The following is a 25,968-nucleotide window of genomic DNA, read 5'->3' as shown; positions in this document are numbered from 1 at the left end:
GCAATCTTTTCACTCTCAAATCTATTTTCACTTTATTTTCTACTATCGATTCCCACGTTTACAAACAGCTCAGGAGGACCATCGTCTCATGGTGGGGAAGGGTGGCATTTTCGTTAATTTTATTAAAGGTCCGTACATTAAATTCAATTGTCCGACTATCAGACAGATTTCCATCTTTTTAAAAATCCCAATCCCAAACCAGAACTCAAGTGTCATTTACATGTTCTCCACTAAAATTGAGAAAACTCTTTTCAACCTTACTTTTCTAAGTTGATAACAAATTCATCCTTCATGAAATAACCATATTCTAGAAAGTTACCACAAATGATAATATAGTATTTAATATTTTTAAACACAAAATTATCTATGAAAATATAAAAATACCCTCGTTTTTTATGTATTTTTGTGAGGTTCCCTTTCTTTTTCCATCTTATAGAAACTTTGATGACATTTATTTGATAATGTATTGTTTTTTTTAATGTTTTAATAAATTTAATAAGTTCTAAAATTGTAAAAAAAATTAAAATGTTATACATATATATACATATATTTTCTTGTCACTCTAGAACCTAATTGTTAAAAGACATAAGAAAAAAAAAAGAAAATACAAAAAAATCTATTTTGATTTTTCAAGATTTGATATACAAGTGGTACAATTTTAATGTGTTGGGGCCTTTTTTTGGGGCCTTTTTTCGGGGCCAACACCATTGAATGTTACAGTTATCTCTTGAATGGGTTTTGTTTGGCACCCAACAATTTGGCCAACATGTTTTGTCCTACATGGGTTAGAAGTTTTGGAATAGGCTGATTTTTGGTGAGGATGATCTCTATGGTGAGGAGATCATCTTCACCAAAAATCAACCCATTCCAAAACTTCTAACCCCATCATAAATGGGTTACAAAAAATGGACGGTCCATGATTTTTTAACTTGTAAACATGGGGTTAGAAGTTTTGGAATGGGCTGATTTTTGGTGAGGATGATCTCCTCACCATAGATATCATCCTCATCAAAAATCAGCCCATTCCAAAACATCTAACCCATGTAGGACAAAACATGTTGGACAAATTGTTGGGTGCTAAACATTTCCCCTCTTGAATAATGCTGAAGTAACATTGGGGGGGAGGGTGGGGGGGACATAACCATAAATGCTTTCATCGAGATCTTATCCGTATCTAGCACACACATCTACATCAATCGATGTCCCCCCACAATGTTACTCTAGCACGACTCTTATCTTTTTTATGTTTTATTTACAAAGAAGTGAAAGAAGATTTTTAAAGGTAGTTGAGAAAGTAAAATTGGGGTGAGTAAAAACAAAGAAATCTATTTTGAATTCTCAAGATTTGATATACCAATGGTTTTAAAACTTGGTATGACAATAATAACTAATATTGGATCATTTTCTATATTCAAATATAGAATCTATGTACTTTACTAATTAATTAATTAATTTTTTTTTATTTGTATATATACTAAAAGATTGACATGAATGTCATGCAATCAAATGACTTAGTAAACATCAACCTTCAATTAGGAAAAAAAATCAATCATATTTTAGACTTGTTCCCACCAAGTACACAACATTCAATCCCCCTTATTTGGATTAGCTTCAAAATGTGCTTCTGGGAGATCTAAGGTAAATAAGAGTACAAGATTAGCCCGTCAAACCAACGAGTATCCACAAATGAAAAAGTCATGAGTTCAAGCCTCCTAATTAGTCATTTTCAGAGATTTATTCCGATTTATTTTGTATGTATGATTTATGGAGTATTGCATGTACCCACAGACAGAGTTACATATAGGCGAATGGGGGCTATAATCCACACTGAACTTTTGAATTTTTTTTACTCCCTATACTTGAATCATTATTAGAGGTAGTGCATTTTTTTAAGTATGACTAGCCTTACTAGGTTATGATTGGCTTAGCTTGTGGCATCCAACAACATGATTTGAAGCTTTAGGGTTGTAAAGGAATACCCAAAAGGGGTAAATTTTGAATATGAGTTTTTTCCATTATATCTAGATGGATGTCGTATTGGATTGTTAATGTGGTAATCCATTTGAACAAAGCAACCCTTTGTAAGGCTTAAAATCTTACTATGTTAGTGTGGACACGGGATTTTCGATATTTTGAAATATCCCTCCACTTTGGGGTGTTTTGGAGTCGCCACCATTCAAATTCGGAAAGGGGTGTGAATGGTCACCCGAAATTATTTTTCTTTGAAAAGCATGTCATTTAGACGTTTGATGACTCACGTATGGATAGAGCACATTCGGTCCAACCTTTGATTCAAAGGTAAGGGGGTCCATTTATGGAGTAGGGAAGGTGTTAGGCACCTTACTCCATCCACGTAATGTGGTAACCTCGGATTCCATTTTTTTGAAATAGAAAAAAAATGAAATTAAAAAAAAACATTTGATATGTGCCCTCAAGTGTGAAGGGCTTTCGATATAGGTTCAAATCATTGAGGGCACCCTTATGAAGAAGGGGCCCTTTGGTGATTTAGACCATAGTGGTGTGTGCAAATGTGTAGAGAAAGGGAGAGTAGAAGAGGGAAGTTGGGGGGTGTCCTTTTGTCAAACCAACCTTGACCTTCCTTGACTTCCTTTGACTTTCTTTGATTTCTTTTTCCTTGCTTGACTTGTTGGAGAGAAGGTTGAGAGTTGAGAGTTGAGAGTTGGGTGTTGAGAGTAGAGTAGGAGTAGAGAGTTGAGGTGAGTTGTGGTTTTTTAGAGGTTTTTTGTCAAATTTTCATTAGTTATTGTAAGGGGAGAATGGATGGGTTTTTATAGAAGTTGGAGGGTTATTTTAGGGGTATAATGGGGTGAAGGATTGAGAAGTGATAGAATGGTATGGGGTATAAGAGAAGGGTGGGTGTAATTTGATGGAGGTTGGAGGGTATTTAGGGAAGGGGGGTTAAATGGGTTGTTTACAACCCAAATGGGTTGGATCTTTCAACCCATTTTGGTTGAGTGTTAGATGAAGGAGAATTGATGAGAGTGGTTGAGATGATGAGATTGTTTAAAGGGGGTAATTAATTGGTGGTTGTGATTAGGTGGTGTTTGGTTTAAGAGAATGGAGGATTTAAGAGGGTGGTTGATGATATTTTGGGAGGGTGAGGGAGATGATGACATGTGTCAAAGTGGGTGGAAATGAAGGGTGGAGATGAGTTGATGGGAAAGGATGAGTGTTTGATTTGAGAGGATGGGTGTAGGTGTAGGTTGTAGAGATGGGTTTTGTAGGAAATGATGAGAGTAGATTAGGGGAGGGTAATAGGTTATAAGTGTTTGATTTGAGAGAATGGATATGATAGGTTAGGGTAGAGTTATGGGTTGAATTAATTTTTTGGAGGGAAGTAATGGAGTTGGTTGGTTGGATGAGGGAGGTGGAAGGGGGTGATGACATGTGTCATATTGGGTGATTGGTTGTGATGTTGGGCTTAAGTAGAGAATTGGGCTTGGGTAATATGTTGGGTTGAGTTGAATGGGCTTGGGTAGTGGGTAGGATAAGGATGGGTTTAGGTTGAATGATTGAATGGGCTTGGGTATTGGGTATGATAAGGATGGGTTTGGACTTGCATTTGGTTGGATTGAAGAATGTAGGAGGGTGATGAGGTGTTGGGTCCATGGGCCACGTGAGTAACCTTGGGCCGTTTATTGAAAAATAATGACAGAATAAATTGAAATTTTGTAGGTTTGGGATTCGGAGTCCATTCCGATTTTTTCGATTTTTTGGGGCATTTTACGTCGAGGGCCCGGTCAAATTTGGGTGTCTACAGTTAGTAAGGAAAGTATTTTTCTTTTTACCGATGACGTGTTGTCTCTGCGGCTCCACCCAAGTTAAAAGGGGAAAATGGTTCGACTTGCTTTACTAACTTGAGTAAGATTTCAACTCATACTAAGAGTCGTTGAGCTCACCTTGTGACATTCAAAACATGATATGATGCCACATGATTGTAGAGGATAATATTATATAAACTTTGTAAAAAGAAATCCAAAAAAATGTTATTTTTTCCTGTTGAATTTTAATTTTAAAATTGAGAGTTTCATGTAAGTCTTGAGTCATACATATTCAAAATTTGGATCAAGTCCCCCCAAAATTACTTTTTGAATTGTTTATTTATTTATTTTTCGTTAAGTTTTCCATGAAATCTAGAGGTCCGTGGTGTTGGACAATCCACCTGAGCTCAAAGACACTTAGTAAGAGTTAAAATCTTATCAAGTTAATAAGTAAATTATTTTTTGAAAAGAGATTCATCGGGCATAATTATTGTATTTTTATTAAAATAAAAATCATTTGGAGTTGTGATGACTTCATGGGAACCTTACTCTATAAAGTTTGTTACCCAACAAACTTTGAAGTGAGATCCACATTATTCTAAAATGTTAAATACCTATAAATGCTCTCATTTTTTAAATAAAATACTTATTATTTGTTATTTTCTCTCAACATGTATCAATTATCTCTCTCAAAATCATTATTAAACCTACATAGACACATTGACAATCCAACACCACAATCATGTTGATTTCATTAGAAAACTCAAATTTAAAAACAAAAATAAATAAATAAAATATTTTTAGGTTTGATTCAAGATTTTAGAAGGTGAGAGAGTGGGGGTTATAACATAAATTTAATTTAATAAAATAAAAATATTATAGGTATTTAATATTTTAAAATGATGTAGATCCTATTTAGAAATTTGTTGGGTAACAATCTTGATAAAGTAAGATTTCCTTAGAGTTGTCAAAAATCTAAGGGAGTTTTTGTAATAAAAATACAATAATAAGAATTGTCCGGTAAATATGTTTTTAAAAAGAATTAAGAAAGGGTGATCTAACCCCCATTGACAAAAACCCTGGCCCCCACGGCATGTAACCCGAAGATTTGATACGGTGCTTTAAGACGTCACTTGCCCGTATTCGAACACTTTCATCATAAAAAAAAAATAAAAAAATAAAAAAATAAAAAATTAACTCAGTGACAATCTCCTCTCTCCTTAGTGACAATATACTATGATCAAACAGTAATTTATCATTTTCTTAGTACCTATTATTGGTTTAATCCAATTAAAAAAAAGAAAAAAATCACCTATATTCATTGGTTGGGCGGCTAGTGGGGTGATCCTTCTACTCCTCTAAATACCCTTATCGGAATAAATAATTAACAAAAAAATGCCCTTTTTTCTAAAGAGTTTGACTACTCTTACTAAGATAGCGAAGAAAAAGGGCCTTACGAAGTCTCATCCACCACACAAAAAGGACCCCGAGATTCGAAAAGAAGTTCGTAAGATTGATACAAAATCTCGAGATATTTTTGACGGTGAAGGAAGCTTAGGAAGGCCTCTTTCCACACTATGTTAGTAAGGAAAGGGTTTCTCTTTTCAGAAAGGCAGTCGGGCCTAATTTCACACCTATGAGTGTGAGAGTGGGGCCCACTTGTATGCACTTTTATCCTAAATTTCACCTCTAAAATCCCCAAAATATCTGTGGACTTTGGGATATTTTTCGAGTGCAGAAAGGTTCTCAACCGAGCTTTTTCCGCCATTTTCACTCTTGAAGATCTGTTAGTTGGTAATTCTCTTCCAATTTGTTCTGTTCTTTGAACTTCTTGTTGATTTCTTCGCGATTCACGAGTTGAAATTAGCGTTTTTTTGTCGACTTTTGGTGATTTCCACCCACTTTTGTGGAGGTTTTGGAATTTCTGAAGGAAAGTAGTTGATTTTGTTGCAGAGTGACCGATTTTGAGAAGAGTGCTTTATTGAATATTTTTTTTTTAAGGATTTGTTAGAAATGTTTCGAATTTGAGTTTTTTATTACAAATTTTGAGGGTTTTGGGTGGTGGATTTGGTTGAGAGGCTTCTTTTTGGTTTTGTGGAAATCTGGAAATTACACGTTTTTGCTACTTCTGACAAAAAAGAGTTTTTTTTTTTACTCTCCCTTTTTTAAGACGATATATTGGGGACGGTGAGAGATACATATTCGTTGTGAGTTACTGGGAATTTTATATGTAACTTTTATAAAATTTTAAGGTGATTTGTGAAAAAATAAATAAAAATTTAAAGAAGAATTTGGGATGGAATAGATAATTGGATTTTTTCCCCATAAATTCTGTTTTTATGGAGATCTGTTCTTATTTTTGTTGAAAAAGTGGATTCTTTTTGAGAGACTTTACATTTCCACTGCTCATCGAAGACTTGCAGAAAACAAGACTTTAGTTTCACTTATCATAATTTTGTTAATTCTCAACAACGAGACTATGTTTCTTTTATTTCTTTTTTGATCTGTTTTTTTTTTCTTTAAGTGCTTTAAGCATGAGAAGCGCTTGATGATGGGAGCAGTCTTTCAATGGATGAAAGCTGTTTCCATTTATGCCTTTCTGCAAATATCTTTTTATTAGTGTATAATTTCTTGTTTAACAGTCTGTTTGGATTGAGAGAAACAGAGAAAAAAGATGAGAAGAGAAGAGAATAGAAGAGAAAAGAAGAGAACAGAAAGCAACTTTCTCTCCACTCTGGAGAGAAAAGAAGTGAAAACAATAGAATAGGAAGTAATTTGTTCTATTTTCTCACTTTCTTTCCGAATCTCTCCAATTTGGGGGAGAAAACAATGGAACAATTTTCTCTTCTCTCCTCACTTCACTTCCCAAGAAAACTAAGTCCTTTCTCTTCTGTTTTTTTGTTTTTTTTTTGTTTTGATAAATATAAATTTTATTAAAGAAGAATACGAGGAGGGGAGGCTGAGTTAGCCCCCAAACAACAAAACAAGAAAAACAACAAGAAATGAGAACATGACAGGAAAAGCACATCCGGCGTGATGCTTCGGATCACAAATGTCGCCCCAATTAAATACAAAATGTCACCTTTTCTCTTCATTTCTCTCAATATAAACAGATAAATCTGTTTGTTTGCTTTGAATTTTAAATTTCAAGGAGTTCTTTTTGGGTTCTTTTTGTTTCAACTGTCATGTAAATATCCTATATGTGAATAAAAATGTGTTTCTGTATCACTTTTTTGCCAATTTAACAGAGACAATTGCCAATTTTATATTAATAGTTTTCCTCCTTTTATTCTACGCAAAGTTCTTTATTCTGTGATAGCTCCACAAGTAGCTCTTGACATTTCTGTAACATTCATTGAAGGTTGTAGAAGTATTCAGCGGAGTTGTGGTCCATACGAGAAGTGTGTTTCAGGAGGTTAGATTTATATCTTCGTAAGAGCTTTCGAAATAAAACAAACTGTATCGTTCCGCCCAACTGATTAGTAGCCGAGAGGGCTGAACAGTGAAAAATGGGTCAACTTTGTGATTTCTGTGGGGAGCAAAGGTCCATGGTATATTGTCGATCCGATGCTGCTTGCTTATGTTTGTCTTGCGATCGAAACGTCCATTCCGCAAACGCTCTATCTAGACGCCACACTAGGACCCTTTTGTGTGAAAGATGCAATTCTCAGCCTGCCTTAGTTAGGTGTGTCGAAGAGAACCTTTCACTTTGTCAAAATTGTGATTGGAATGGGCACAGAGGCTCTACCTCATCCCCAACACATAAGAGACAGACTATCAACTGTTACTCTGGCTGTCCTTCAGCATCAGAACTTTCTAGAATCTGGTCATTTGTTCTGGACTTCCCTTCTAAAGATAATTCCAACCATGAGCAAGGTACGGGTTTAATGAGCATTGACGAGAAATGCGTCAGCAACTCTTGGGGGCCTTCGGAAAATAACAATACAGTGGGCCTAGCAGCTGGAACCGGAATGAGTTATGTGGATAAGTTTGATACTTGGATGGGATCCTCTTCAATGCGTCCAACAAACCCCATGCCATGCAGTATGGATCAGATGTCTAGATCCGTGGATTCAACCACACCTAAGGTAACTTAATGACTACGGAACATTATTATATAAATTGGTGCATGTATTTTCCTATTGGAACTAAGCTAAGCAACATGTAGGTTCTGAGGGTCAGTACATCAGTGAGATTCCTGTATACCTTGCAGACATGCAGGGAGGTGTGGCACATCATTTGATGTCTTCCACACTAGGAATATCTTATCCCACATATTTTTTTGTCCGTTGAATAATTGCACTAACGCTATGTAGATTGTCTCGTTTGTTGGCTTTGGTTGCTCACATTGTACTTTTTTTTCCTTCTATCTTTTATGATCTTAGAATGGTCTCCTCCAGCTCCTTTTTTGTGTTTGTATTCTTGTTTGTGCTCTAATGAAATCTTATTCTCACATATAAAAAAAATCACTTGCACATGGGAAACTCTCTTCTGAAACCCTTTTAACCGTATTACTTTTTTATCTTTTTATTTTTAATAAAATTTCATCATTGTTGATTTTCTTTTGTTTTGCACAAGAGATCTTTTAGGTTGGACTCCTTATAATAGTTCCCAATACCCTGAATGTGTGACTGCAGTTGGCATTGGTCTATTGTCGTTACAGTCTACCTGGTAGGCTCCTACATTTCCTCATTTGGACGTATGTAGCTGCTGACCTGTTTGAACTTTACCCAATCGTGCAACAATGTGTGCTGATAAAAAGCCACATGAGGATTAACATCCAAATAAGCACTACTAGTTTTGCAAAACTATAGAGATGCAACTCCATTTTCTAGGGAAAGTTTTGGGCTTGACTCATTAATTCTGGCTATAGTTGAATTTAAGAATTTGGCCTATTTGGATGGTCCAATTTCCTGGATGCTCCTTCCATTTTGAGTACTTAATCACCTTAAGCAGTGTTGTTTTCCAGAATTCCAGAATTCAGAGATGCCTATGTCTTTGCTTTTGTAAGGTGTTCTTAATTTTACTGGATTTTATGGTATCATTGAAATAGCTCTACTCCAGATTCTTGGTTTCTCGAAAGAAGAATCTTGGATGAGTTGTGAAATGGCACATTTCTAAACATATGGCCCTGTTGTCTTGAATAAGTTATTAAATTGGCAGTTTCTCTCATATTAATCTTGGATCCTACCCGGCTACAGCACATTCTTTTACTAGTTTGATCTCAAATGAAAAATCTAGTGTCAGTTATTACAGTAGGCAAAGACAGCATGGAGGGGAGTGGATAATTTTGTGTAGGCTGATGCTTAGTGTTACTTTACTACACTCAAAATAATAAATCACTTTTCTTATGTTCTAAGTTATATTACCCAATATGCAGCAATGCTGTCCTGGAACACAAGGCCTTGGACTTTGTGAAGACGATGTTTATGATGACTTCAATGTGGCTGATGTTGACTTGAATTTTGAGAACTATGATGAACTTTTTGGTGTATCCCAGAGCAATTCGGAACACCTCTTTGAGAATGGTGGGTTTGATAGCTTGTTTGGGATGAAGGACATGTCTGTTGCTGAATCCAATTGCCAGGTTGAGTTTTTCACAGAGGATCTCTCCGTAACTTATTCTTCTATTTGCACAATCTTGCATTTGGTACCCATCCTTCATCTGTCATTATTATTTTTTTAAATATGATTTTGATATTATTATTGTTCCATCAGTTGCTTGTTTTTTTGCAAGATTTACACAACTGCTGATAGACTGGTCTCACAGTTAATAAGAAAAGTAGCACTTTATGAATAGGTCGAACCTTCTTTTATAGGAAAAGGCTTTAGGTGGTTGACACTTAATCATGGTTTTGTGTGAAGCTTAGTAATGTTCTTACCAAAAATTGAATCCGATAATTTCCCCAGTTGTGATTCTCCTTCTACATGGATTTTACCAGGGTAACATAACTCGGATTTGGAAGCTACATAACAATAACTGTTTGAACCCATGGTTTTAGAAATAATTCAAGAAAAAATAACCATTGGAAAATTAATGAATCCCCACTGCAGATTTTATGGGTGAGATTAGGGATTGTATGCTAACATAATTTAGATAAATTGATGGAGGTGCTTGTAAAGTCCTGATTTCTTCACTACCACTTCCTTCAATAACCTGTCGGTCTCAAGCTTGCAAACTATTTCATTTTTCCTAATCGACCAAGACACTGCATATGGAAGCGTGCGCCCAAAAACTTTTTCTTAGGGGAGAAAGGTTTCACCCACCAGCCCTCAACCATCATGTACATACTCTTCTGGAATGGCTTGCCATCTTGTCCTCTCCTCTATGTATCATGTACGCGGTTGGGATTTGGAAACCACGACTAATCAGGTGTAACACCATGAGAATCTTACCAAGGATGGCGCTAGCCTGGAAAACAATACTACTGAAAATGGAATACAAGTTCCCCATACTAATCTAGCGAGAAAGGGAACTTGGTTCAATATGTTCAGATATATATAGAAGGATTTTATAGAGAATGTCCCCTTTTTAGCTCCAAATCCAGGTTCCCTTCTGGCTTTGAGTGCCAAATAGGAAAACAGAAAGCGAATATTATTTTAAATTTCAAAATGCTAAAAATAATTTAATGTATGTTTTGTTGACTTGACTCAATGGATATCCAAATCAAGTTGAGTTTTCATGTTTTCAGGCATTGCTTCAGACAAATCCTTGGTTCTTCCTTCCTTTGCTGGTTTCACGGAAGGAAAAAAATCAGAAGAATGTCTTTTTTTGCCTTGATGCGATTATATAGTTATACATCTGGATGCCTCCAAAAGAAGGAATCTAAGTACCAGAAAATCTGAGTCAGTGCTATGAAATACATGACCAGTGTGTGGGGGTTGGGAACAAATGTTTGACATATCTTATATAGCTGACTTCCTAGTCAAGGAGTACTGGACTCAATCGTAGTAACCATCTTATTTATCATTTTCTTTTGGACTGTAAGTCAATATATCAGGTGAATGGATCATTAGCTTGTAATGGCTTATGTCTGAGTCCCAGGTGGAAACGGTCAAATGGTAGGTTCCCATCCTTGTACATTTGTGAAGCATGTTTTCTTATCAATAAACACATCTTTGTTAGTGTACGAATATTTGAAGTAGTCTTCAATATGAATGTTAGATACGTGATCATGCCAGCAAAATCTTTCTGTTAGAACTGATTTTGCATATCCATCTTATTAGGGTTTTATATGACAGTCACACTAGGAAAAAAAATCACCATTTCGTTTGCTAGTTATTATTGAGTGCAGCCAACTTATAGGCATTATATGCTTTTTTACAGGGGCCTTCGGCTGGAAAGTTTAAAGCATTGCAACCAGCATGTAGCAATACAGTTTCCGTTGATTCCACGATGAGCACTAAAACTGAACCAATCCTTTGTTACCCAGAAGGGAAAGCTCATTCTGGTATCTCACTTTCATTTTCTGGTTTGACTGTGGAGAGTAATGCTGGAGATTATCAAGACTGTGGAGTATCTTCTATGCTTCCCATGGGCGAGCCTCCGTGGTATCCCCCTGGTGCTGAAAACTCATTGCCATCAGCTAGCAGAGACAGTGCTGTCATGCGTTATAAGGAAAAGAAGAAGGCACGCAAGTAAGTATCGATACAAAACATTTGTTCTTGTATACATGGATAAATACATAAATATGAAATATACGGTATTTAACGTATCTATGTTGCATACTTAAATGAACACACATTTTGCTTAGAAATGCAGATATGAAATATGTGATGCAAACTAGTTTGTTTTCATTGTTGCCTAAATTAAGCAATATCTGAATAATTTGCTGATTCAACTTTAGTTTTCATATTAAATTGACTTGGATGGAATTTCAAATTGTTTCAATATTTTGGGTTTTAAAACATTAATTTTTGGTTGTGGAACTCCATAACAGGTTCGAGAAGAAAATAAGGTATGAGTCTCGCAAGGCGAGGGCTGATGTAAGAAAGCGTGTGAAGGGACGATTTGTCAAGGCTGGAGATGCTTATGACTATGACCCAATGTGCCAGACCAAAAGTTTCTGAGAGTACATTTTCAAACTCTACTTATAGAGTTATAGTTTTAAAAAGGATGATAGTACTCTGAGAGAAGGTTGATGGGTCTGACAAATTGCATCATTTGTTTCACAGGATCCGAGATCAACATCTGTAAAAAGAGTGGATATCAAGAAGCCGAATACAAAATCTCAACTAATGAAAATTCAGGTCAAGTTGGGGCTGTCCATCACTAATGACGCACGCTGAAAATGACCCCACCTTTGTTCAACTTATCAAACAGGTGGTTTTTTCCCTCGAGGGCCAAAGCATATATTCAGCCTGTTCTGGGAAAGTGGAGGGCATTTCAGTTCTTTCCCCGTAATTATGCGTGCATGCATTTTATTTTCAGATCTCTCTGTTTCTCTCTCCTACCTAATCACAATCAGGAACTCGGATACTGTGGCATCACAGGTGGGAATACCTCGCTGACAGGTCAGACAATAGAAGCTTCTTTTTAAGTTGTCCATAACTGTAATTTTTTTTATCCCCATTTGAGACGAGTAGAATATGATCATCTATGCATGTATTTGAGAGGAATCAATCTGTACTAATTGATACAAGACAGCAAATTTATTTATTTGAGAGGAAGTCTACAAAGGAGCAAAAATAATCTAGTTTCTTATTTGGTTTTGATTTGTAGATGTAAGTGGGACCTTGAATATGTATTTACTTTCACGTGTTGTATCAATGATTCAGTGCTAGTTTGCTTCTGTAAATGCTTTTCAGTCCAGAGATCATCATAATAAATTGCCTTATTTAATATTAAAAAATAATCTGAATTTACGATTTTCTATGTAATGTTTGCTAACTCGGATGTTGAACACCTCCATTCAGCTGCACTGGTTTGAGGATTTCTCTTTCGTGTCACATGATTTGTTTCATTACCTAAGATGCCATTTCTGAGAAAACATTTGCATTGGTTGAAAATGCAATGTGATACGAACTTGATTTTGACGATGACATGTCATGTGCTCAACCTAGTTTGGCCAGCCTAACATACCATTGGGCCAACTTCGGTAGCTGAGGAAAAAATGACAAACCCTCCTAATAGATCTTAAGGTTCTCATCAAGTGAGGTAGTACTTATTCACCCCCAAGAGATCCAATAAACGATTGTGAAATGCAGAGAGAATTATCACGCAGTCATGCAAGTATCCTGCCTTAACTGGGTTAGTGAGATTCAGTGAATTTGTACTAATCAATTTGTGATGCAATATTATGATTCGTTGAATTTTTTCATTGGATTGACACAAAATGAGCAAATCTAGAAATTTTTTCATGCGTGACTCTTACAATCTTTTAACAATATGGTTGTACTTGTAATTTGCATGCTTGAATTACATATGGAGAAAAGAAACAAACCGAACGTACTAGGTGAACTATGAATTACAGATCAAAAATCGAACAAAGTAAATCAACAAACCAGGTAACAAAGGGATCGATTGCCAACATGACAACTCAGACCAGATCTTAGACGATTCACATGATAAATTTTGCTTATTTCATGAATGATATTGAGATGACTCAAATGAGTTTTATTTACTTTGTTGATATTTATAAAATATTGGGTGAGTTATATCAAACTCATCAAGATGAGATGACTTGGGCTAATAGACGACACTTTAAAAGGAATGATGCATAAACATAGGATAATGCCGAAGTAACATTAAAATGCACATCGCTTGTACATTTTGATGTGGTGGTGCACACATAACCATAGATGCTTTTCATCAAGATACAAGCGAAAAGCATTTATGTTTATGTGTGCACAACTACATTAGAATGTTAGAGATGTACATTTCAATGTTACTCCAGCACGACTCATAAACGTGTATATATATATATATATATATATATATATATATATACACACACACGCTTGACTATCTCAGTATCATTCTTGAAACTAGCGAAACTTACTATGTAAATTATCCAAGATTTGGTATGACTTGTCAAACATTTACAAAACATCTAATGAGTTAATAAAATCCACTTGATCAATTTTTTTTATAAAAATAACTACTGTTTAATAATTTAAATATTTGTATTTTATAAATGTAAGTATGATTTGGTGATTAGACATTATCTAATTCACCATATTTTATTAAGAATTTATAACTTTGAATCTAATTTTTTTTTAACTTATAAATAACTTTATACCGATACCAATGAGTGATTGTTTGCTCACAACCCAACACCATTTTGACAAGTGGAGCTGATGACATAAGCAATAAGAGTAGAACTTTTCTCTGAGCCACACTGAAAAAACAAAATTTCCTGATTAGATCACCTTGTGGCATTCCAAAACACAATCCAATACCATAGGGTTGTAAATGATGAAATTCTATGTATTTAAAAAACAAAGTTAATTATTAAAAAAAATATATTTTTCACCGAAGAATTTTAATTTTAAATTTGAGTGTTTAGTAACCATTCATTTTCAACACCTTTTGATCAAGTTCGAAAAACTTTTTTTTTTTTACCACGAGTCTTTTCATGAAATTTAGAAGACTGTGGCACTGGATTGCCAATAGTGTAATGATTTTTTGATGCCCCTTTGGCATGCACCCCCGTCACAAAATCGTAGATTATTTAATACGCATAATCATAAATCTTTTTCCTATGTGCCCTAAGGCAAATGATTTAAGGTATTGTGATGGGCTTAGGGATTATGTCAGAAAGGGGGCACTATCCATGTGGATCTCACAATACCTTTTAAGATTTGAAATCTAAAAATTAAGATTTCTGGACAATGGACACGTGGGAAGGAGAGAGAAAATTTCTCTCTTATTATTTACTTATGAACGTCCCATGTGAAGCCAGTGTTTGGCTATGCGCAAATAGTCACTCCAAATTTCAAAATTTCCACTCATTGTTGTGACTTGTGAGACATTGAGCACCAAGATGGAAACGTGAAACATGGAGATTGAAAAAATCATGAGTTGATATTGAGTGTTTTTTTTTTCTTCTCATAATCCAACACCCATTTGACATATGGTGCAACATGACATCAATAATAAAGAGAAAATTTCTCTCTTACTGATAGTGAAAAATGGAAATTTCATCACCTTGTTGTATTAAAAAACATGATCCGATATCATAAGTTATTTTTCACTATTGAATTTTTAGTTTTTTCATTTCCATGCGTCAAACTCAAAAAATAACTTTTTTTTTTTTTTTTTTGAATATAACTTTTCCCATAAAATCTATAAGAATGTGAAATTAGATTGGCAATGTAATATTAATCCATGAGGTGTCAATGACCTATTTTACGATTTTAAATCTTAAAATTCAAATGTGTGTGTGTGTGTTATTTTTTTTCCTATCTATTGCTGATGTCATTTTGAAATGTGTGTGCGGAGAGATTTTCTGGGCAATTGCTGATGTCATTTTTGCCATATGTCAAACGGCTGTTGGTCTGTGAGCAAATTTGCTCAGAGACTCGGAATTTTAAAAAGGAAACGTCCAAAATACCCTCCATTTGTTTGTTGGAATAAAAATCCCACAAAAATCTCACGTTGTCATGGAAGTTGAGATCACGGATCCTCTGTGGCAAGCTTTCCTTGTAGCATTATTACGCCATTCACAACACACCACGTGAGTAAATTAAAATTTTAACACAAATAATTAACTCTAGTTAATATCTTACTTTTTATTTACAATCTAATTAAAAAAGACAAAAAATAAAAATTAAAAAAAAAATCTCATTGTTTTCGTCATCCACAAAACAGAACTCGTTTCTTTCATCACCATTCTTTACTTCACACATCGATAGCCAATCAATCACCGAAAAAATTCAGATTTTTTTTAATGGACCTAAGATTCTTTCCTCTCTCTCTTTATTAGATACATTGTTCTGAAAATAAATTAGAGAAAAAAACTCTTATCTCCTGCAATAAAGAAAGAACTGCTATTGCCATCCCAACTTTTGTGATTGGTCTAATAAATAGTGTGGTAGTTGTGCTTATGTGGAAAGCTTAATCTCTATTCCTGATAAGGATTTGAGATAGAAAAATAAAGACTTGTATTATTTTATTTTAATTTTTTGTTGGCTGCCTTTGATGGTAATTCTTTTGAGTGTGGGATTAAAGTTGTAATTTACTATACTTAATAGCTTTTTAAGGTTTGCTGATTTGGAAATTTTTATTGATTTATCATCGTTTAGAAAACACATTTGTGTGATGAGTTTGGGTATTAGGACCAGCTTGGACCGAGTGAATAAATAAGTGATACGTTGCTTCTTATTAACTAGAGGTCAGTCGTAGGTAACAAAATAAATAGTGGGTTTTATTCTTTTATTGTAAGGCGGTGTTTGTTTGCGCTATTTTTCAGCGCTTATTGTTGAAAAAAAATTAAATTCAGCACTTTTGTCAAAATAGCGCGTTTGTTTACTCGTGCTTATTGCTGAAAATAAGTGAAAAAAATTCAGCACTATTTTGATGCTGAAAAAAAGTGCTGAAGCGGTAAGCACTTCGCTTTTTTCAACACGGACAAGTATGCCCTTTGTTTTTTTGAGTATGGACAAGTATGCCCTTATTCTTAAAAGGATATTACCTCTTATATCCTATGAATAAGTATATAAACACCAAACAAATTAATAAACCCACACCATATCTAAATTATTTTGTCTTATATGGGTTAAAATTTTTAGAATGAATTGATTTTTGGTGAGGATGATCTCTACAATGAGGAGATCATCCTCATAAAAAATCAGCACATCTTGAAACTTCTAACCTATCAAAACAAGTTCAAGAACCGTAAATTGTCCCTTTTTTTTTTTGAAAACTATTTTTAACGAGTTAGAAGTTTCAAAATAGGCTGATTTTTGGTGAGGATGATCTCTAGACCATATAAACCATCCTCACTAAAAATTTGCTCATTCCAAAAACTTTAATCCATATAAAACAAAACAAAAAATGACTATAGTGTGAGTCGCCCTTATTAATTCATAGGGTGCTTTTATAATTACACATCCTTCATTTTCATCGAAATTTATTCATCCAAAATTAAGTTTTTTTTAAAGTTGATTTCAAATTTTGGTGACTTGTATGACATTATTATTTTTAATTTGAAATTTGTGGGTTTTTATAAATAGAAATTATTATTTATAAATTGAAGATTTGAGTATTATTTATTATTTAAAAATAAATTGTATTTTAATTTTATAAGAAATAATATATTTTATTGTGTTTGATAATAAATAAGCATTTGAAAGATGCAAACAATGTATAATATGATTGTAAGGGTAACAAAGACAATTTATCAGTTTCAGCAATGTGTAACAAACATGATTCAGCATCTAAACAAACAACTTTTTCAGCACTTAAATTCAGCGCTTATAAGTTTCAGCGCTTAATGCTATTCAGCACTTATTTTTTTCAGTTTAACAAACAGCACCTAAGTGTTTCCTAAAAATAGGGAGTTTGAGAGACGTTTCTCATAGGAGTACTTCACAGGAGTCATGATAAAATGACTTGTCATGTGGCATACTCACTCAATCGACTCACTAATATGAACAAATTTGAAAACCCGTAGATCTTTTCATCTCGGGATACATGATTTCCGCAGGTTACACTTTTTTTATGGGGAAGTGCAATCTTGTATAATACAGATCTATGGTTCTTGAATTTGTCACGTCAATGAGATGATTTAGTATGCCACCTGACAAGTCGTTTTATCACAACACTTCCTATGGAGAAAGAGATGGAGTTTAAGAGAAATTCTATTGGAAAAAAAAAAATAATATAGGCATTTTAAAATGAGTTGTGATAAAATGACTCGTCAAGATAGCATACTCAATCGATCGTAGATCTGTATGCCTTCATATACACGATTGCACTTTCCCATAAAAAAAGTGTATCCCGAAGGCATCATGTATCCCAAGGTGGAAAGATCTTCGATTTCCAAATTTATCCACCTCAATGAGTCTATTGAGTATGCCTACTGATGAATCATTTTATTAGAACTCTATTAAAAAGGTGGGTTTAGTAAGATTTAAAATCTTATTAATGTTTGTTAGGCCTCATGAATTGTCACAATGGAAATCCAAACCCAACTCGTTTTGGAAAAATAAAAATTCAAAAATAAATAAAATAAAAAACAATCACAGGATGCGTAGTGGGAGTTAAAGAAAAAAGTAAGGAAAATTTATTTTAAGGACCCTCACAAAGAGATTTTTTTCTACGTAATCCCTAAATTTCTAGTTATTGGTTGACATGACATTTAATAAACTTTTTTCTTTCTAAATGATCTCTAGACCTCATCTCCCACATTTCTCATGGTTAAATGTCTTAATAATTTATTTTCATAAAAAAAATTGAATTTTTGACACCTGAATCAAGTATCGAGAATTCCATTCCCTTAAAAAGGGTTTAAGAAAGAAGAATAAGCCATTTTAAAGGAAATTTTTAAATATTTTGAAGATGTAAGTAAAAATTTAGGTGGTTTTCACTTTTTTTTCTTAGTTTTTGGATGAAAATTGATCAATAATGATTCTTTTGGGTTGAAATCATTTAAACAAGTCGTTATTATAAGTTTTTAGTCGATCTTTCCACGTATTTTAGTCGGAAAAACTTGAAACTTGAAAGTGTGTGGGTTTTACCAGTGTTAAGTTCACTACTTTTATTACAGTAATTAAAAAAGCGTCGAGTTAGACAATAAATAAAAAGTGCTGAACTCGACAGTAAATAGTGGTAAGTTCGACAGTAAAAAATGTGAACTCGACACAATATGAGTAGGGGTATCAATGGGTTAGGAATTTAGAACTATAACCATTATGTTTAGTTTAGCTCTGGGTCTAGTTCCAAAATAAATGGAATCAGAACCGTTAAAAATCATTATAATAGAATGAGAAAAAAAGTATTTCCAATCATTATAAAAAAAAATTCCTTTCAAAATTAATATAGGGTCCCGTTCAGCACTAAACATTTAGGCCAACATTTTAGCCAACCATTTTTGTCCAACATGGGTTAGAAGTTTTGGAATGGGCTGATTTTTGGTGAGGATGATCTCTACACCGAGGAGATCATCGTCACCAAAAATCAGCCCATTCCAAAACTTCTAGCCCCATGTTTACAAGTTGAAAAATCGTGGACCGTCCATTTTTTGTAAATCATATTTGATCTGGTTAGAAGTTTTGGAATGGGCTGATTTTTGGTGATGATGATCTCCTCACCGTAGAGATCATCCTCACCAAAAATCAGCCCATTCCAAAACTCCTAACCCATGTTTTGAAAAATGTTTTGCCAAAATGTTTGGTGCTCAATATTTTCCATTAATATATTATCAAAAAAATATTAACTTATTTATAATTTATTAAATTAAAGATACAAATTAATGATTTTTTTTTCAAAAATAAAAATTTATCTTAGTTAAAGTAATAAATTCCTAGAAGAGAACTCATTTTAAACTCCATCTAATAATTTATATGAAAACTTATTGAATTTTGTAAAAGGAAATAACAAAATAAATTGGTTTCGGGTACCCGCGGATACCATTGGATGGATCTAACAATTTCGATTTCTATCGGTTCCATTTTCAGCCCGACTCTAATCGATTTCGATTCTAGTTAAATGGGTACCCATTGACACCCCTAAGTATGAGGGACCATTAAGAAAGAAGTGCAAATCTTAGGGACTATTTAGAAAGAAACCCTTCCGCGAGGATCTTTAAATAATGGCCAGTTGTTGATATCACCTTGTGTCATCCAAAAACATGATCCGATGAAGATAAAATTCTATGAATTTAAATAAATAAAAAAATTACTTTTCATTAATAAATTTTAATTTTAAATTTATGTTTGTGATTTTATTAGCCATCTATTTTCAAAACCTTGAATTGAGTCCAACAAATTTTTTTTTGTTTGGAATTGAGTTTTTCAATGAAGTCTAGAGGGCCGTGACGGTCGATTTCCTATTTGACAATATCTTGAATTTTCAATTTGATAATCTATTAAAAATCTGACTAAGTTAGTAAGGAAAGTATTTCTAGAATAACCCTTGCGTCACAAACGCATCCAACAAGAAATCTCAAAGCCAAACACTTTCCTTACCAACATAGGAATATCTTAACCTTGCTAAGAGTCGTTGATTCGGTGATCGTATATATATATATATAAGAGTCGTGATAGTCTATCAATTTTATTTGTTAATAAATTGATATAGAATTTTAATTTTAGTAGGTTTCTATTTTTTATTATTTTCTAATTTTCTATCTAAAATAAATCGTTTAGAAAAAGATCTTTTGTAATCTAAATGTATATTTTCAGATTTTATTTGTTATTGTCACAGAGTTTTACTTTTGGTAGGTTATTAATTTTTGGGATTTCCAGATTTTTTCACTAGGATAAATCGATAAGTTTCTAAGAGAAAAAGATTTTTTTTTTTTTTTTTTTTTTTAAATTTAAATCTAATTTTTTAGATTTTATTTGTTGATAATGTGGTTATAACTTAGAACGCGAGAAAGAATAGTTGTAATTTTTTAAAATTTCAAAATCGGATCGTGCTTGTAGCCGATTTCAACGGTTTGAATCATCGCTTTAAAAAAACCGATCGTTCTTTATCGAAGAACGGTTCTTAGAGAACCGAACCCATTTATGTGAAAATTCCGTTTCCTCTTTTCGGCTAAGAAATAAGAAATAATCTCTCTCTCTCTCTCTTAAACCATCTCTTGTTCTTGATCTTCAATTATCTCTCTCCATCTCTTCATCTACAATCGTTCTGCTTCTTCATCTCCATGGTTTCTACTATTGATCTTCAATCATCTCTTGAGCTAGAGTCGTTCTTCATAGATTCTACTAATGATCCAGTGGTAGACCCACTCACAAGGAATACGTGCAAATCTGTTATAGGAACCAGGTACGTCCAATATCTCATTTTATGACTGATTTAATTTCCTTTATCAAATCAATCTCATAGAAGAATAATGTCGATGATTCTTGACCTGATCAGTTGTTATTGTCCTTGTTGATCCACTTTAAAATTTTAGGGTTTTTTTTTTTTTTTCTTTTTTTAAGGATTTTTTATGCCAAAAAAAAAAAAAAAAATCTTAATCCCTAAAATAACAAAACCCATCTTTAGAAAATGTTTTTAATGTTATCTCAAGTATCTAAATATTTCAATTTCACATATTTATATATGTATTTTCTTTTTTCTTTTTCTTCAGAGATGGAGGGTTTCTTTGTTTGAAGTATTTGTCTAATCATCTCATCATTGAGATACTCCAAAGAACATCTGGTAGTTCTTTAATAAGATATAAACAAGTATGTAAGAAATGGCATTCATGGATCAACGATCCTGATTTCATCAAACACCATTTTGATCAAGCAATAAAGGATTCTTCCATCAATTTAGTTGTCTTAAGTACTCGTTTCCTACATGGATCATTTTTTCTAACATCCATTCGTCAACAATGGAATGCCAAGAAAGATGTTCAACATGTGGATCAAAACTGGAAGGTTGAGTTATTGTTCGACTACGAAATAACGAAAGGTGCCTTTGATGAAGATCTTAACATGTTGACATGCAATGGTTTGATCTGTCTTTATGGAAGAAGGAAGAGTCATGTATGCAATCCAACAACAAGAGAATTTATCACTCTTCCAGATAGTGCACCATACAAAGTAGGCCCATGTACACTAGGATTCCATGCACCAACCATGCAATATAAATTGGTCCAATTGATACATGGGTTGTCGTTGGAAGATGCAAATAATATTTTGATGTGTGAGGTACTTAATATCGGATCCACTAATCCGTCGTGGAAGCTCATCGTGGATGACAGAATTGGTAGAATCAAGCTAGCTGAAAGTCCTGTATGTGTGGATAGCATGATATATTGGATCACCATAGATGAGGAAGATAAAACATGTATCCTTTCTTTTGATGTTGGAGCTGAAACATTTAATTTGATTTTTCTACCAGCACCTCTCCTGGAGAGTGATGAGGAGGTGGAGTACATCGACTTTCATTTGGTAGGACTGAGAAATAATCTTTGTTTGGCGGAGCGGAAAAACAAGTCATATATGATGGTTATATGGATGCTAGAGAATAGTGTTAACGATTTGTGGGACGTTAAATACTATATTGATGTGAGTCCAATTGTACATTTGGACCATGAAATTGTTCCAATCTGGATTGGAAATGGGAAAATATTGTTCAAGAGGGTGTCAGGATTATTTTCGTACAACATAAAGAGTGATAAATTTACACAAATTCTCTCTAATGTTACTTGGATTGAAGCCGGTGCATATGTGGAAAGTTTAATCCCTATTCTTGATAAGGATTTGAAATAGAAAAATAGAGATTTGTATTATTTTTACTTTTTTACTTCTTTTTTGGTAATTCTTTGAGTGGGATTAAAGTTGTAATTTACTATATTTTAAAGGTTTTCTGATATTGTCTTTTTTATTGATTTATTTTTGTTTACAAGGCACATTTGTATGTTTATTTATGTGTTCATTTTTTCTTTACTTCTCTAGGGTCCAACTATGATGGACTTGTGTCTTCTTAACTGTGTTGCAACCCCAACTAGGACGAGCAATACTAGTGTCATGAGACATTAATTGTTCTTCCCCCTAATGAGTTTCAATGGAGAATATATTAGCTTCTCGAAACTCAGTCTCATAGTCAGCAAAAACGCCCTAAAAGATTAAATATATAACATGAGTGATTGAGAATTCTACAAGATCGAAGCAGCTCCACTATTCTTGATAACTTTTGGAGATGTGATATGGCTTTTTAAGTTATGTGACTGCCCATTGAATGAAAAGGGAAGGGAGAAGACATATTTCAAACCTGAATATCAAGATTTTTATAAGTATGATAGATGTCATTATTACATATAATAGTTTCTTCTCATCCTCATTGGCGTGTTCAAGTGCTTTTTCAACCAACCAAGAGCTCTTAAAATCTTCGATATCACTTCCAATCTGATCATCCCCAACAAGAGTGGGATCTTTCAGAGACATTGGGGGCTAATAAATTAAGTATTTCTAGAGCCATATACCGAGTTAGAATAACTCTAGAGCTTACCTTACCAATCACTTTGGGCTCACTGAATCACAGCTCCCTCGAAGTGGGTTGAACTAGGAGATGCAATCATCTTGTATCGGTATCTTATCATTCTTGCCAATATGATTTAAGAATCACATAGCCCTCAATCAAATGAACACTTGATCTAAAAGCAAAAAAAAAACCCATAAAAGCATCCTTTTAGTTGAAAAGTTCTGGAGTGTAGTTCCAGTAAACCTCTTACCATGTTCTCAACTGTGTCAGATGAATACCCAATTACCCATAAAACAAATAAATTACAATTACCAAATCTCATTTACCAAGTACTAACTATCCGAATCACCATAGTAACAAAATTTAGAATTGGTAATTATTCGTTGAAGGTTCAATTTGATTAATTTGAGGAAGTTCTGTATCATCTTCAAACTCTCTCTCTCTCTCTCTTTATATATATATATATATGGGTCACGTTCCTAAGACTCATATTGAGACTCACATTGCGACACACCGTTTTGTCTTATATGGGAAAAAATGTTTGGAATGAGCTGATTTTTTGTGAGGATGATTTCTGTGATGAGGGGATCATCCTGGCAAAAAATCATCCCATTCCAAAACTTCTAACCCCATCAAAATTGATTTCCAAAAATTGGACGGTCTAGAAGTTTCATAATGAGCTGATTTTTGGCAATGATGATCTCCTCACCATAGAGATCATCCTCACAAAAAATCAGCCCATTCCAAATATTTTGCCCATATAAGACAAAACGGTGTGTCGCAATGTGAGTCCCAATATGAGTCTTAGGAACTCTGTTCTCTCTATATATATATATATATATCCTATCTTCTTCTTCTTCTTGATATTTGAATGTTAAAAAAAAAACTAATAATTTGGAGGTGAAGGGTAAAAACGTTACCGCATTACATGATTAATTGAGGGATCATCGATTAAGTCATAAATCAACTAACCTCTTAAGTCGGAGTATTTTACGAATTTTTTTGAAAAATTCTTAGAATTTTGTGACTATGCAAATCACTAGCTATTCCTAAATAACTAAGAACCAAATGTTAAATGCAAAACAAGCTTGATTCCTAAGTGGGATATCGCCAAAAAAATGAAGCTCCAATTCATAATCAAGGACACAAAACCCATTTCTTACTTTACAAACTGCTCAAAAGAAAACTTATACAACTTGGACAGTAAAAAAAATAGTGTTTTATACTGACTAATATAATTTTAAAATATAATTAATAAAATTTTAAAATCAAAGGTGTATAAAGGTAAGTGCACTACGAAACCTTACACGGTTACATAATTTTGCCAAAAGTTTTATATGTATGGCATTTTCACCTGAAAAAAAAGAGTTGAAGATTTACTTCATTTTATTTAGTCCAAATCACGAACCGAATTTTGTTAAATGAATGCAAAATACAAAAGATTAAACAAATCCAAATATCACATAGTTATGAAATTGGCCAAAAAGAAGTTGAAATCAAGTTAAAAATTTTCAAACATATTGTAAGTTAAAAGAGCAATGGATTAAACAGGGAAAAGGCCAAATCCAACGACTGGGTTTTCACCAATTGCATCTAATTCCAAGTACACTCTGAGAAAACTGAGAAATTCAATCGGGAAATTTTGACAGGCATGAATTTTAGAAATTGAATTTCGCCGGCCCCGGGCTGTTGAAACTTTTGATGTTTCCCAGATTCGACAGCATATAGCCATCAAATTTCTCTCATCTTCCATTAATTTGACCATTTTGGCCTGTTGAAAAAAATTACAGAATGAAAAATTAGACACCTTGGTCTGTCGAATTTTATGAAATTCAACGGCCTTGAGCCGTCAAATATCGTTTTTTTTTTTTTTTTTTTTCACATTGTGGTAGGGCTGGCAACGAGTCGGATGTTACCCACTATATAATTCAAAAATTTAGGATTTGGTTCTAAATTTGAACCTAAATTCGATCTGATGAAAATCAATAAATTATTTCATTTTAATCCAACAGATGAAAATAAATAAAATAAAAAATAAAATCCATCCCCAAACCCTTGCCTTTCTCTTTCTTTAACATTAAAAAAATACCCAAATTTTCTCCTCAAACCCCATTGCCTAGGGCTGGCAATGGGTCGTGTGTGGGTAAGATGAAGTTATTTTCATATCTTTATCCAACTTTATATCCTGAGGATATTCATATCCGACTATTTATCCAGTTTTTAAAGGATATCCGTATCCAACTTCTAACCAAATTTCAAGTAGATATCCAAGTCGGATATACATACCTCATTGTAAAGATGATGGAAAAAACCTTAATTTGGGTTATACATATATTTTACTGTGAATTTACCATATTAAACTTAGATAAATGAATATTCGGGTTGGATAAGACGCATATCCATATCCAACCCTAAACATATTCGAATAAAAATAATTAAGGATGAAATTACCCGAATTCTTAATTGGATAAAAAAATTATACTTATACTGGCCCGAATAATTTAGGTTGGATGAGTCGGGTAAGCGGGTATTATTTGATGTCACAAACAATGGAAGGCACCTTTGATGAAAATCTCTACATGTTGACATGTAATGGTTTGCTTTGTCTTTTGAAGGAAGAGCCAAGTACGCGATCCAATCACAAAAGAAGTTATCACTCTTCCAAAAGGCACATCACACAAAGTAGGCCCATCTACACTAGGATTTCATGCACCGACAATGCAATATAAATCAGTCCAATTATTATATAATCATTGGTTGTCAATGGGTGCTGCATATAATATTTTGATGGGTGATGTAGTTACTCTTGGTACCACTAATTCGGTGTGGAAGCTTATCATGGACAATAAAATTCATAGAATCAAGAAAGCTAAAAGTCTTGTACATGTGGATAACTTAGGGTCCGTTCTTTACAGAAGCTAGCTTCAGTTCTAGAAGAAATAGGAGTCCAGAGTCTGAAAAACTACATCTAGTAGAAGCTTGTTTATTACAGAAGCACATAAGCAGGAAATTGATGTTCTTGACAGCTTTTTATTACTAGATTCTGGTAAAATGATCAGAATACCCTTAATGTTAATAATGTACCAAAAATAACCAAAATAC

General features: G+C 33.7%; 2 protein-coding genes across 2 annotated transcripts; both read left to right on the top strand.

Annotated features, from left to right (window-relative positions):
• Positions 1-5,420: 5,420 nt before the first annotated feature.
• Positions 5,421-12,580, top strand: LOC147411782 (zinc finger protein CONSTANS-LIKE 9-like). Its single transcript, XM_086452404.1, has 6 exons — positions 5,421-5,576; positions 7,144-7,870; positions 9,163-9,369; positions 11,110-11,420; positions 11,723-11,854; positions 11,958-12,580. The coding sequence occupies exons 2-5, from the start codon at positions 7,292-7,294 to the stop codon at positions 11,850-11,852; spliced, it is 1,227 nt and encodes a 408-aa protein (XP_086308530.1). The 5' UTR covers positions 5,421-5,576; positions 7,144-7,291; the 3' UTR covers positions 11,853-11,854; positions 11,958-12,580.
• A 7,478-nt stretch (positions 12,581-20,058) lies between these two features.
• LOC147411781 (F-box/LRR-repeat/kelch-repeat protein At1g09650-like) lies at positions 20,059-22,213 on the top strand. The gene is made up of 2 exons (XM_086456149.1): positions 20,059-20,718; positions 21,026-22,213. Exons 1-2 carry the CDS (start codon positions 20,597-20,599, stop codon positions 22,152-22,154), a joined length of 1,251 nt encoding a protein of 416 aa, XP_086312275.1. The 5' UTR covers positions 20,059-20,596; the 3' UTR covers positions 22,155-22,213.
• Positions 22,214-25,968: the final 3,755 nt, after the last annotated feature.

This window comes from Akebia trifoliata, chromosome 1 (genome assembly GCF_017979445.1).
Source record: "Akebia trifoliata isolate Shusen 1 chromosome 1, ASM1797944v1, whole genome shotgun sequence".
NCBI lineage: Eukaryota > Viridiplantae > Streptophyta > Magnoliopsida > Ranunculales > Lardizabalaceae > Akebia > Akebia trifoliata.
The sequence above is the reverse complement of the archived record's forward strand: the minus strand, read 5'-3'. Positions and strand labels throughout refer to the sequence as shown.